Raw genomic sequence first — 12,518 nt, 5'->3', positions numbered from 1 at the left:
AACTTTTCTAGTGGAGGGTCTGCCACCTGTTAGTCTCCATGGAGATATTATTGTTTTGCTGAGAATGTTTATCTCCATGTCGCCAAGTCACTGGTCAGATCACATAAAAACACTTGTACTGGCCGACCCTGTTGTATTCTCACATGTCACCACTAGAGGCTGTCTGTGTTACTGCTGTTTGATAATGTGACAGCTTTGGACTGACAGAAGGAGACGAGAGAGAACACAGGTGAGTCTGAACAAAGGACGGGTGACAGGTGAGGGGAGGGGCTAGGTGAACGGTGGGAGGAGGAGCCAGGTGAGTGAAGGGGAAAGGGCCAGGTGATGAAGGGGCTAAATGATGAAAGGGGGCAGGTGAGGGGAGAGAGGACAGACCAGGTGAGGGGAGGGGCCAGATGAGAGGAGGAAGGATGGGCCAGATGAGGGTGAGGGAGGAGGGGCCAGGTGAGAAGAGGAGCCAGGTGAGGGGAGGGAGGAGGGGCCAGGTGACAAGAGGGGCCAGGTGAGGGGAGGGAGGAGGGGCCAGATGAGGGTGAGGGAGGAGGGGCCAGGTGAGGGAAGGGAGGATGGGCCAGGTGAGGGTGAGGGACGAGGGGCCAGGTGAGGGGAGGGAGGAGGGGCCAGATGAGGGTGAGGGAGGAGGGGCCAGGTGAGAAGAGGGGCCAGGTGAGGGGAGGGAGGAGGGGCCAGGTGAGGGTGAGGGAGGAGGGGCCAGGTGAGGGGGATGGACCAGGTGAGGGGAGGGGCCAGGAGGGTGTAACAGCTTTCACATCTGCCATTTACTGGTAAAAAAAAAAAAAAAAAAAAAAAAATTGAATAAATTTACAGATGGTAGCTTTAAATTCAAGATAGACAGCACAGTTTATGATGATGGAGTTTAGTATTTGGTTGAATTTAAGTCAGTCTTAATCGTTATTTTGCTTGATTTTTTTTACATAATCATATTTCTATTCTCCTGCTGTATGTTGCAACACTGAAATTTCCTCAGTGTGGGCGTCTTTTATATCAATTTAAGTGCACTGTTTAATTTTACTGCCGTCTATAATTTAATACACTCAATACAGATTTAATACCATACTGTGTAACATCCCAGACACAGCGCAGCATCTCAATAGAAATCTGACCAAATAAAAGCTTTTATTTAATTATTGGCTTTTTAATACCTCAAAATTTTCCCAGAATTTTGCGCTTTAGCCCCGACCACATGTCACCTCAGATCACAGGAAGAAGTGTTCAAAGTTCAACGAGGGCAAAGTACCTCCAAAACACACAAAACGTTCATATTTACCACCAAAACCGCGTCCATACCCTCAAATTTTAAGTTTCAACCTTTTTTACTCAAATGTAACACATAATAATACAACATTTTCTAGCTAAATTACCAGTTTTAATCCCGTTTTGGTGTCTCTTTTTGCGTGTGTGGGCCTGTATTGATCTGACAGCAGCAGAGCAAACACAGATCAAACCTTTAGCCTGGTTGTGGTGGGCGCTGTGGGGCACGTGTGTGGGGTACGTGTGTGGGGTGAATGGCACTTTGTCGTCTGTCTCCTCGGCAACAACACGGACGTTTGGACTGGAAAAGGTCAGAAAGAATCATATTTATTATTTACGTTTGAATTTGTTTTATTATTATTTATTTATTTGGTTTATTCTTAAGGTTTTTAATACAGTTTGTTCAGGTTTTGTTGAGAATTAGGGCTATAACTTGTGGTAAAACTGTGTTAAAATTGAAATGGGATCGTGTTAGTCAGTTTGCTAGTTTGTTTTTATTAATATTTCAGTATTTTATGGGGAAATAAATGAAGAAATTAAAGCTGCACGGTGTAACTTTTGAGCTTGAGCATTGAGACACAATGAGATATACAAAAGGCCTTATAATACAGCATTGGTTGAGATGTTCCGCAGTACGGCATTGAACAAATCTATTCAATTTCATGTATTTTTATTGCTAAAACTACCTCTTTTGTACTTCTATATATCAAAGTCTATTTCTTACTTTATTTTAATGCATTCCCTTATTTTTATTTCATTTTTTAAAACTTAAATTCCACCATAACGCCAAAGAAAATTCATCGTTTGTGACTTTTCGTGCGGCTGTAAATCATTTTCTGGTTCTGATTACTGTGAGCGGAGCCGCCTCTCCGTAGATCTGACCTGTAACTGGCCTGAGGCTGCGTCAGATACTTGTCTCTGCATAGATAATTATGTTTAATGCCATACTGTGGGACATTCGAGGCGAAACAAGCACATTTCCATAAACAAAAGTACACACTGAAGCTGTTTTTTTTAATGTTTTTTTATAAAGTTTAGTGATTAATTTGTTTCTTTGCAGTTGAAAATGGGGAGAGCGTTGGGGCTGTGCGCACTGGCCCTGCTGAGCCTTCAGAACACTTTAGTACTGGTGAGAATAATCATTTAAAGCCATAATATGTAACATTTTACCCAAAAAAAACCCGAAAAAAAACGGATAAACTGATATAAAAAACATGCATCTTTACTATGAGCCGGCTCGCATCTCCACAAACCTGACTCGTTTCTGACCAGCGAGTCTGTAACACATCTTTAAAAGTCTCTCTCTGAAAACTGCGATTAATATGTTTATTTTTATTGCAAAACTGTGAATGCAAAGTAGCGCTTGCAAAAAGTCAATACAGGATTTGATGGTTTGAAACATTTATTTAGTGAGTGAAAACAGACGACTTATAAAAAGGATGTGGACTTTGAACTAGTTTGTTTTATTGGTACAGACGTCGCCCACGGCCCCGGTCTGTGCCATATCAAATATTTTAAGAACCGAACGGAGGGAATCAGAACTGCTGTAAACGGTTCTTGCAAAATGTTATACTTTATTTCTTAATTAAGTCCTGATTGGCTAAGGGACTGTAGACCATTGTCCATCAGTCTCAGCCGAATTTACATAAATGTTCAATCGTGGTGTGACTCTGAAGTGCTGTACGTTTGCAATTTGTTTTCTCTCCGACAAAACCCACAATGTCGATGAAACGTTCTGCACCGACAAAGACGCCTACGAAGGTTTGAACTTTAAGAGAGTTTAAACGAGAGAGAAATGTGAGAAAATGTTAACGCCTGTGTGAGAAAAGTGTATAAAGTGTGTGGTGAGGGGTTTTACAGCCAAAAACATATAGAATAATTGTAAAAATAAAGCTGATACTTCACGGATTTCGTCTATTGTGGGTTATTTTTAGAACGTAACCCTCGCGATAAACGAGGGACCATTGTATATAGTAAAAATTTGAATTGAATTTGAATTTTCCAGTCATTCCTTAAGAAATTATTTAAAAACATCAATAAAACAAGGTGAATTTTATAGATTTTTATGCTGGACGCTCCTCCTGTTGCAGTGAATGAGGTTGGCTAATCTGGATGAAGTGTCTTGCTCAAAAACACAAAAATATGTACTCAGTGAGGTTTGACGCTTAACCGGCTGTGACACCGCTGTCAAAACAATTCAGTACATTTTGAAGATATTTCTTTTCGTTTTAAACAATGTATTATCTTTTCTCTCATCCCTTGTTTCACACATAACAGTGAATAGTAAATACTTGAGTAAAGTTTGAACCACTGACCCTCTGATTGATGGGTGATGGCTTTACCGACTGCACCACTGCCTCCAATTTAGAACAATTTTAGTCATTTTCTCTCATTATTTTCACACATTTTCTTATCTTTTATATCACACATAACATTAAATGCATAAAGAGATGGTATTTTACCTGTATGGGGTATTAAAGAGGAGGTATTTACTTCTATGGAGTATTAAAGAGGAGGTATTACTTCTATGGGGTATTAAAGAGGAGGTATTTACTCCTATGGGGCATTAAAGAGGAGGTATTTACTTCTATGGGGCATTAAAGAGGAGGTATTTACTCCTATGAGGTATTAAGGAGGGGGTATTTTACTTCTATGGGGTATTAAAGAGGAGGAATTTACTTCTATGGGGCATTAAAGAGGAGGTATTTACTTCTATGGGGTATTAAAGAGGAGATATTTACTTCTATGGGGTATTAAAGAGGAGGTATTCACTTGTATGGGGTATTAAAGACAGTATTTTACTTCTATGGGGTATTAAAGAGGAGATATTTACTTCTATGGGGTATTAAAGAGGAGGTATTCACTTCTATGGGGTATTAAAGAGGAGATATTTACTTCTATGGGGTATTAAAGAGGAGGTATTCACTTGTATGGGGTATTAAAGACAGTATTTTACTTCTATGGGGTATTAAAGAGGAGGTATTTACTTGTATGGGGTATTAAAGAGGAGATATTTACTTCTATGGGGTATTAAAGAGGAGGTATTTACTTGTATGGGGTATTAAAGAGAGGGTATTTACTTCTATGGGGTATTAAAGAGGAGGTATTTTACTTCTATGGGGTATTAAAGACAGTATTTTACTTCTATGGGGTATTAAAGAGGAGGTATTTAGTTCTATGGGGTATTAAAGAGAGGGTATTTACTTCTATGGGGTATTAAAGCTTTAACTAAATTTTGAACCACTTACCCTCTGGTTGTTGGGCAGACGCTTAACCCGCTGCACCACACATTTAACAGTCCATTTCCACGTTTCAGAGCGGCGAGGTGCTGATTTTTTGCGATGACCCCACGGTGGACAAGGCCGTGACCTCTGCTATCAACAAGTTCAATGAGGGCATGCACACCGGACACAAGCTCGCGCTGTTCCAGGTCATGTCTGCTAGCAAGGTACGCACGTCTCCATGGAGATTAGCTTGCACGGAATGTTCCACAGCACGACATTAATGGTATTTAAAGCATAAAAAACAAAACAAAAAAACATTTAGTTGAATATGTTAAAGATAATTTGAACTGACAAGTGTATTTTTAAATATGACACGTTACTGCACAGGTTAATTTCACTAAAACTTCGTTAACGTCAATATTTATAAAACAAATTTCACCTCATTTTTAAATTTGGTGAAGTTTATAATTTTACTTCCTGGTTGCGCATGGACAGCAGATATGACAAACATAGGGAGGCCCACGTGAGGCTTTTTAACCCCGGGCCCCGAAATTTCTGCCGACGGGCCTGTGTAGAGCTACTTTTGTAACTGTTACCTAGCAACCATACTGTAAACAAGTGCGGAAATGTGCCAGAACACACAATTAGACTTACAATTATAATTAGTCTAATATAAATAAATTACATCGACTTTTCTGCATAAATTGTGCTGCGTTTTGGATGTAATTTTCCGTGTTGATGACAGAGATAGAGGCGCTACTTCCTGTATTTTTGTACTTTTTTCTCAACTTTTTTCTTACTAACTGACACTTAATTGATGTAAAACCATAATAAATATTTAGCACAGGTACTAACACAAACTAAGTAATAAAAACATGAAAACTTGTTGTTTGTTCTTGTAGACTGATACAAACTGACCTTTTATTATCTCTGTCTGTTGTTTATTAGACAGAAAATGGCTCGTACTGGCTCAAGTTCACCACCAGGAGGAGCAGCTGTTCTGCCTCTGACGCGACGCCGTGGACAGACTGTGAATACCTGCCCATAGACAAGGTCCAACTCAGGTTCAAAACACAGATTTAATTGACAAAAAGATAAAAACCTTTGTGTTTTTCTATAGAAACCCATAAAATGTAACGCCACAGTCCACATGAACGAGACAGACACCGACACGGAGCACGTGGAGTGTCAGATCGGTGAGTACAGAGATAAATAATAACTCATCGTATTCATACCGTAAAGTAATCAATATTCTTTAGCTAACTAGAGGCACTGCTCTGTCTGAAGCTCTGCTATTCATGTTAGGCTGACTATAAAGAACTGACTTAGTTGGATCTACAACAGGTGAGATGATGATGTAACAGTCAGACGCTAGCTTTAGCCAACAGGTTTTTATTTATTCACTCTCACCGTTCTTGCTGAAAATCAAACGACTAAACAAGATCACGAACGTTTGCTAATGTGTGGATTGTGTCGCCATGGTAACACAAGCGGGATGTCACTGCTGAGTATCACAAACATCCCTCACACAACCTGTCAGAAGAGACAGGAGAAAAGTCGTTCTGAAACCGTAAAAAAAATCACTGTTATTTAAAGTGTTTTGTAAAGATAACAGTCTTCACTTTGCCCCTGTTCAGAGGGTCTGAGTCACTCTGGGAAGGCTCAGTGTCTGGGATGTCCTGAAGAGATCGATCAGAACTCTGAGGACCTCAAAGTGCCTCTGTCTGTCTCTATCTCCAAATACAACAGTCAGTCTGACCACACTCACCTGTTCACCCTGAACGACGTCGGCCCGGCAACCAGACAGGTAACAAGCTCTGTGGAGGATAAACATATAAACTTTACTTGTTCCACAGTGAGGACATTTCTGCGCTGTTACTCCAAACTACAAAAACACAAAGAGAATAACAGAAGAATAATCTAAACTGCCCTGAGCAGATCTGATCTCGTCAGATCTCTGAAGATAAACAGAGTTGACCCTGATTTGTACTTGTATGTGAGACTGTTGGGAATACTCTGTTTCCCAGGGGGGCAGCAGTGACTGGAGTGCAGACTGTCACTGTGTCCTTGGGCAAGACATTTCACCCACAGTGAGTGTGATTAAAGTGGATGCAGGACAACACAGGAAAATTTGCTCGTGGCTACAATCCACCGTGTTTACAACATGTATCTCCAGTACGTTCATTAACACGCACAATCCTGAGTAAATAAATAATAATGCCACATAAATAAGACGCAGAATGACGCCATGTTAAGCAACTCTGTACAAAAAGAACAACATAAGACATTAACCACTGCCTCCAGGTCTCACTACAGACAACAAGCACTGGACCCTCACTGATGTGAACAGGCACATGGTCCTGATGTTTCAGATGTTTCAGATGTTCCAGATGTTACAGACGTTTGAAATGTTTCAGATGTTACAGATGTTACAGACGTTTGAAATGTTTCAGACGTTCCAGATGTTTCAGATCTTTCAGATGTAAAAGACGTTTCAGATGTTACAGACATTTTAAATGTTTCAGATGTTCCAGATGTTCCAGACGTTTCAGACGTTCCCGTTCGCTCTTGATGCCACACACTCTTCATACGTCTGTGTTTTTAGGTGGTGGCAGGTTTCCGCTTTAAGTTCAAATTCGACATGAGGAGGACCAAGTGCGCCAAAGAGGAGCACAAGGACCTCCAGGAGCACTGCACGGCCGACCCTGACAACGTGGTAAATGTCCCATAACACTCATCAACACGGGGCTCACCTCATCACCATGGAAACTGTGCACATGTATTTAAATATATCTGTCTGACTGATCTGCAGGAGTTAGCTAACTGTAACTCCACGGTGGATATGGCGCCGTGGAGACAGGAGCTGCCCAACGTTCAGCTGGAGTGCGGTTCTGGAGCGATGCCTCCTATGGTAAGATTTGTATTTCTTTGGATTCCTTGTTTCTTTTTTTCTGGACAGCCGACTGTAAACCCGAATGTGAGTGTCTTCTGCTGGAGACTGCAGGAAATACAAGGGGCCGCGGAGCGATGCCAGTGTTGTGTCTTAAGGCAAGACACTTCAGAACCAAACCAAGAGTGACCTAGACTCCTTCTCTTGTCCCTCTAGATCAGGAGTCTCAAACTCGCAGCCAGTGGACCAATTGCGGCCCGCGAGAGGATATTTTGTGGCCCACAGAACAATATTTAGTTTAATGTTTACTCCCGTCACAAAAGATTCAACAAATAACGATGTATATCCATAAAATCCACCAAGAATTGGCATATTTCCTCAAGTATGTTGAAAACAGCGTTGACGTTTGAGAAGATTTTAACAAAGCTTTTTTTGTGGCTTACCTGATAAGCCCAGCCCCACCCAGACTCTGACTCCTGTGGCCCCCGGCTAATTTGAGTTTGAGACCCCTGTTCTAGATCCTTCCTCATTATAATGGAGTGAATACAACCCATTACTCTGCTTTTGTGTGTAGGCATCTTGTATTTGGAATGAAATCGTTCCTGTTTTAACAACTGAACCTGGACTAGGACGTGTTCAAACTTGGTCTTTGTCTGAATTCAGTGTAGTTCAGATGTAGACTTGGTTTGGTCCGGTTCTAGTTCTGGTTTAGTTCGGGTTAAGTTCCAGGTTTATTCCCAGCTCAGTCTTTGAATACGATGTTTGCGCAAGTGAAGCCATGCCAGTCGTGACCTTCGCCTCCTCGTCTCGTTCCAGATCCTGCGGCGCCGCCCTCCTGGCTGGTCTCCACTTCGGAACATCCTGATCCAGTTCCCTACTGCCTCTCCCAAGGCACCTCCTCCGTCTGATGCCCCTCCCAAAACCAAAGAAGCCAAGATCTCGGGCAAAGAGGAGTCATCTGAGGAGGACCTAGCCAAGCCTTCTGCCTCCCCAGAAGACTCCCTCTTCCACTGCCCCTCAAAACCATGGAAACCGTTTCACCCGCACGCCCGGAGCTCCGCCGCTGAAGCCACGCCCACCAACGCTCCAGTGGAAGGGGCTTTCAGTGATACAGACCTATTGGGTTAATCACATGGCATCACAACGTTATAAAGTGCCCAGAGTTTAACATTGAGCTTGAGGACAGGTCAGAATTCTATGGTGGCTTTTGATTTTGGCAAAATGTAGATTTGTCGACTTGGTTTATGGTTAATATCTCTAATTACCGAGCGTATACACGTCTCTGTCAGCAAATATATAGTCATTTTTTCACTTAAGTCTCAAAAAGTGGTTGAAACATTCAGTTGAAAATCAAATCAAAACTAATCCATAATAAATAATTATGAGATTCGACATTTGTGCATCATAAAATCGGTTATTTCTTTCAAAAACAGTAAATATCCCGTAGAGTTTTATATATATTTGGCACATCAAAATCTACAGCTCGATATAATAAAATGCATTCATATTTTGGCGTTTATTAAAGTGTTTGATACAACAAGACAAGGGAGAATATAAACTTTGGACAGTCAGTATTAGAAGTTAATTGCAGCACTGGAGTTAACTTGCCACTTTTCATTATTTAAACCTTTACAGCAAACCAAAACATGTACGTTTTTCCTTGTTACGGAAATAAATGAGATCAATACAATCAGATGTCTGCATGTTTTTCTGTAAAGTGTTTATATCTGTCTGGGTGGGGTTTTTCCAGGTACTCCCTTTACCCCCATCAGCTCAAAACATGCTCTATATATCACGCAGGTAAACTGGACTGAAATGCAACAACTGAGGAATGAATGTCTTATTTAATATCAGCTAAAATTACTTCCACTTTTGGGAATCAATACGGGAAACGCGCAGGAAAATAAACGCAGAAACATGTCCCTCAAACACGGATTAATGCAGATTCAGAAAGGCAGAAACACAAATGACAGAGAAGTTTAAATACTAGAAAGAGCTTGAGTGTTTGTCTTTTTTGTGATCAGTTTTTTACTCAAGTGTTGATCATCTGCAGTTATACAAGTTACATTTTTTCCCTGTTTTAAGCTCCAGACTTCCCACCTGTTTTCCCTTTTGATATATACAAAGAAGAGAAAAAAATAAAGTAAATAAATAAAATAAATGATACAAAATAATAATAATAATAATAATAATAAATATACAAAATAATACCTAACAGATTTAGGGATTATAGATTTTTTTAAAAAGTGAGTGTCTTTCTTGACTTTCTTGATCAACAATCTACCAAGGACTGAATGAACAGAGAGAGTATATAAACTCTATATACTCTCTTGACAGAGGGGCCGGATCAGTTTTGATATAAAGCTGCAAAAAGTTCTATATTTCAAGATTTCAAATGGTTTGCAGCGGTCCAAAGTGAGGATATAAACACTTCTCACAGCTTTCAGACACCAGAGCGGAGTTTGGTTTCAGGATAAAGCTAAGAACCAGCATGCTAAGAGCGCACTTCCTGATGATGAGACAGTAAAATGCTTTAAAATTAAATACAGACACGTGACAGCGGAGTTATTTTGATCTCAAGAGCTGCTTTTACAATATATCTGTACTGGAACCGGGCAGATTTTGCTGAAAAACAAGGGAAAAAAATATAATATAGCATCTTTAAAAACTCATTTGGATATACTGTTCAAAAAGTTACAAAAACGACGCACAGCGAGACAGTGTTAAACAAATTTATTTCACATCTCCATGGCAACTCTCTGTCGTCATCCGCTCTGCTCCAAAGCACTAACAATAACAAGGACGCAGATTGAACACAACTAAATGGAAGCAAATGTAAGGCAGGAATTCATCAACTTCTGTATGGCTGCATTTAAAATATAATAAAAAAAGTCTTGCTAAAATCTCATGCAGGAAAGCCGTGGGAACAGTAGGCTCTTACATTCATAGAACTGACTTGTAAAAGATGACAACCCTTTTTAAAATGATGTATAAAAAGCTGATACATATTTGAAAACACTCATGTGACTTATGTGTTGGCATTTGTATTGTTTTATCTCATTTATCAACAGTATTTTTGCACCTGCACCTGATTAGATTTGAAAACAATTTGTCCAGATCATCTAAAAAAAAAAATCTATAGTTGAAATTGTTTTATTAATAATTCAATAAAAGTGTTTTGTTAACATTATCAGCAATAACTCGATGTAGTTCCTTAATCGTCCAGAGGAGGCGCCAGATACATATGGTTTTAAATGTCATCTGAACACTGTTTTCAAGGCCGGCGCCATCACATGGAACATCTCTGAATGGGAATGAAAACAAAATCATGTAACGTCTCTTAAAGTGCGACTAAACGCTTAAACTCCGCCCACAACTGCAGGCAAACAGAGCGGGTAAAACTGGGCAGTACCTGGAGGACTAAAGGGGAAAGGGACAGAGGAGGAGGAGGAGGGGCGGGGTCAGAATATCACATGGAAGAAACAAAATACGCAAAATCGGGGTGTTCGCTGGAGCTCGCCGATGAGGACGTGCCCCGGTACAAATGTGTGCGTGGAAGAACGTGGAAAAATCATTGAGGGAGGGAGGATTTTTTCCAAACCACTGATACGTCGAATATATTTGAGTAAAAAAACAACAAACAAAAAACAGTATAGTGTAATGTTATTAGAGCAAGACATTGAGAAGTACTTGAGCGTATATGCTTGTCAAAATTGATACTTTGCAGCTGATGTCATCAACGTTTCCTGGGAGTGAATGAAGCTAACCGGAGGCACTGCTCGGTCTGAAGCTCTGTTACTCAAATTAGGCTTTACGGTCAGTTTGTGTTAAAAAAATAATAATAATAATTTCTTGACATTTATGCTGTTAAACTTGTCCCCCTAAGCTAACATTACAGCCACAAGCTAGCTAGCGTTAGCCAACAGTTTTTCCATGATCATGAACGCTCGTATTGATCACAGGTTCTTGAAAATGTCCCATTTATATTCATCATAATCATTATTGTAACTTTTTCAAAAGTTTGACAAAGTCTGAACTGAAGTTGCACCGTGTCGTTTCTCTGGAGGAGAGTCTGTGTCTGATTATCTGCACGGAGATGTTGTCTCTTTGCTTGAAATATATTCCACAGTACGGCATTAAACATGTATGTATATCTCCACTGAAACAAGCACGAGAAGCCAACCAGGCTAAGGTACAGAGCAGATCTGTGGAGAGTCAAACCAGCTCATAATAAGAAGAATTGCATGTTTTTCAAGGTATTTTTGAAAGGTAAATACTTTAAAGAGGAGGTATTTTACTTCTATGGGGTATTAAAGAGGAGTATTTTACTTCTATGGGGTATTAAAGAGGGTTATTTTACTTCTATGGGGTATTAAAGGGGGTTATTTTACTTCTATGGGGTATTAAAGAGGAGGTATTTTACTTCTATGGGGTATTAAAGAGGGTTATTTTACTTCTATGGGGTATTAAAGAGGAGGTATTTTACTTCTATGGGGTATTAAAGAGGAGGTATTTTATTTCTATGGGGTATTAAAGAGGATTATTTTACTTCTATGTGGTATTAAAGAGGAGGTATTTTATTTCTATGGGGTATTAAAGAGGAGGTATTTTATTTCTATGGGGTATTAAAGAGGAGGTATTTTATTTCTATGGGGTATTAAAGATGGTTATTTTACTTCTATGGGGTATTAAAGATGAGGTATTTTACTTCTATGGGGTATTAAAGAGGGTTATTTTACTTCTATCTGGTATTAACTGCTAACAAATAGGATATTCAGATCACCATGTTACCTTTTATTGTTTTGAAAAAGCTATATCCGCCAAAAACAACAAATTAACATGTTTCACTTTCGTTTTTGAAGCTCCGAGTCTCTCCTCCCTTTGCAAAATCAGCGTGCATCTCATGTTTTTGTATATTTATGGAGAGTTGTCATGTGGGAACATGGGTGACGTACTGTGGGCTTGTGGGCGGAGCTTTGCACAGAATCTTACAGCTAACCATAAAGACGGCTCAAATAGGGCCGGGGAGAGATCGCTAAATTACTCAAACATGCATGGATGACATCTAAATGAGGGAACAGCATTATAACACTGTAAAAAGCTAAAAAAAAATCGATTTTGCATATTACCTC

The 12,518-nt window shown here is 39.9% G+C and overlaps 1 protein-coding gene across 1 annotated transcript; it reads left to right on the top strand.

The window, feature by feature from the left end:
- Positions 1–1,390: 1,390 nt before the first annotated feature.
- kng1 (kininogen 1) lies at positions 1,391–9,078 on the top strand. The gene is made up of 9 exons (XM_055221348.1): positions 1,391–1,582; positions 2,333–2,401; positions 4,589–4,720; positions 5,445–5,549; positions 5,617–5,692; positions 6,134–6,303; positions 7,102–7,212; positions 7,309–7,407; positions 8,203–9,078. Exons 2-9 carry the CDS (start codon positions 2,339–2,341, stop codon positions 8,512–8,514), a joined length of 1,068 nt encoding a protein of 355 aa, XP_055077323.1. The 5' UTR covers positions 1,391–1,582; positions 2,333–2,338; the 3' UTR covers positions 8,515–9,078.
- The last annotated feature ends 3,440 nt before the right edge of the window (positions 9,079–12,518 follow it).

The sequence above is a fragment of the Periophthalmus magnuspinnatus genome, chromosome 4 (assembly GCF_009829125.3).
Source record: "Periophthalmus magnuspinnatus isolate fPerMag1 chromosome 4, fPerMag1.2.pri, whole genome shotgun sequence".
Taxonomy (NCBI): Eukaryota; Metazoa; Chordata; class Actinopteri; order Gobiiformes; family Gobiidae; genus Periophthalmus; species Periophthalmus magnuspinnatus.
Note: the sequence above shows the minus strand (reverse complement) of the source record. Positions and strands in the feature narration are given on the sequence as shown.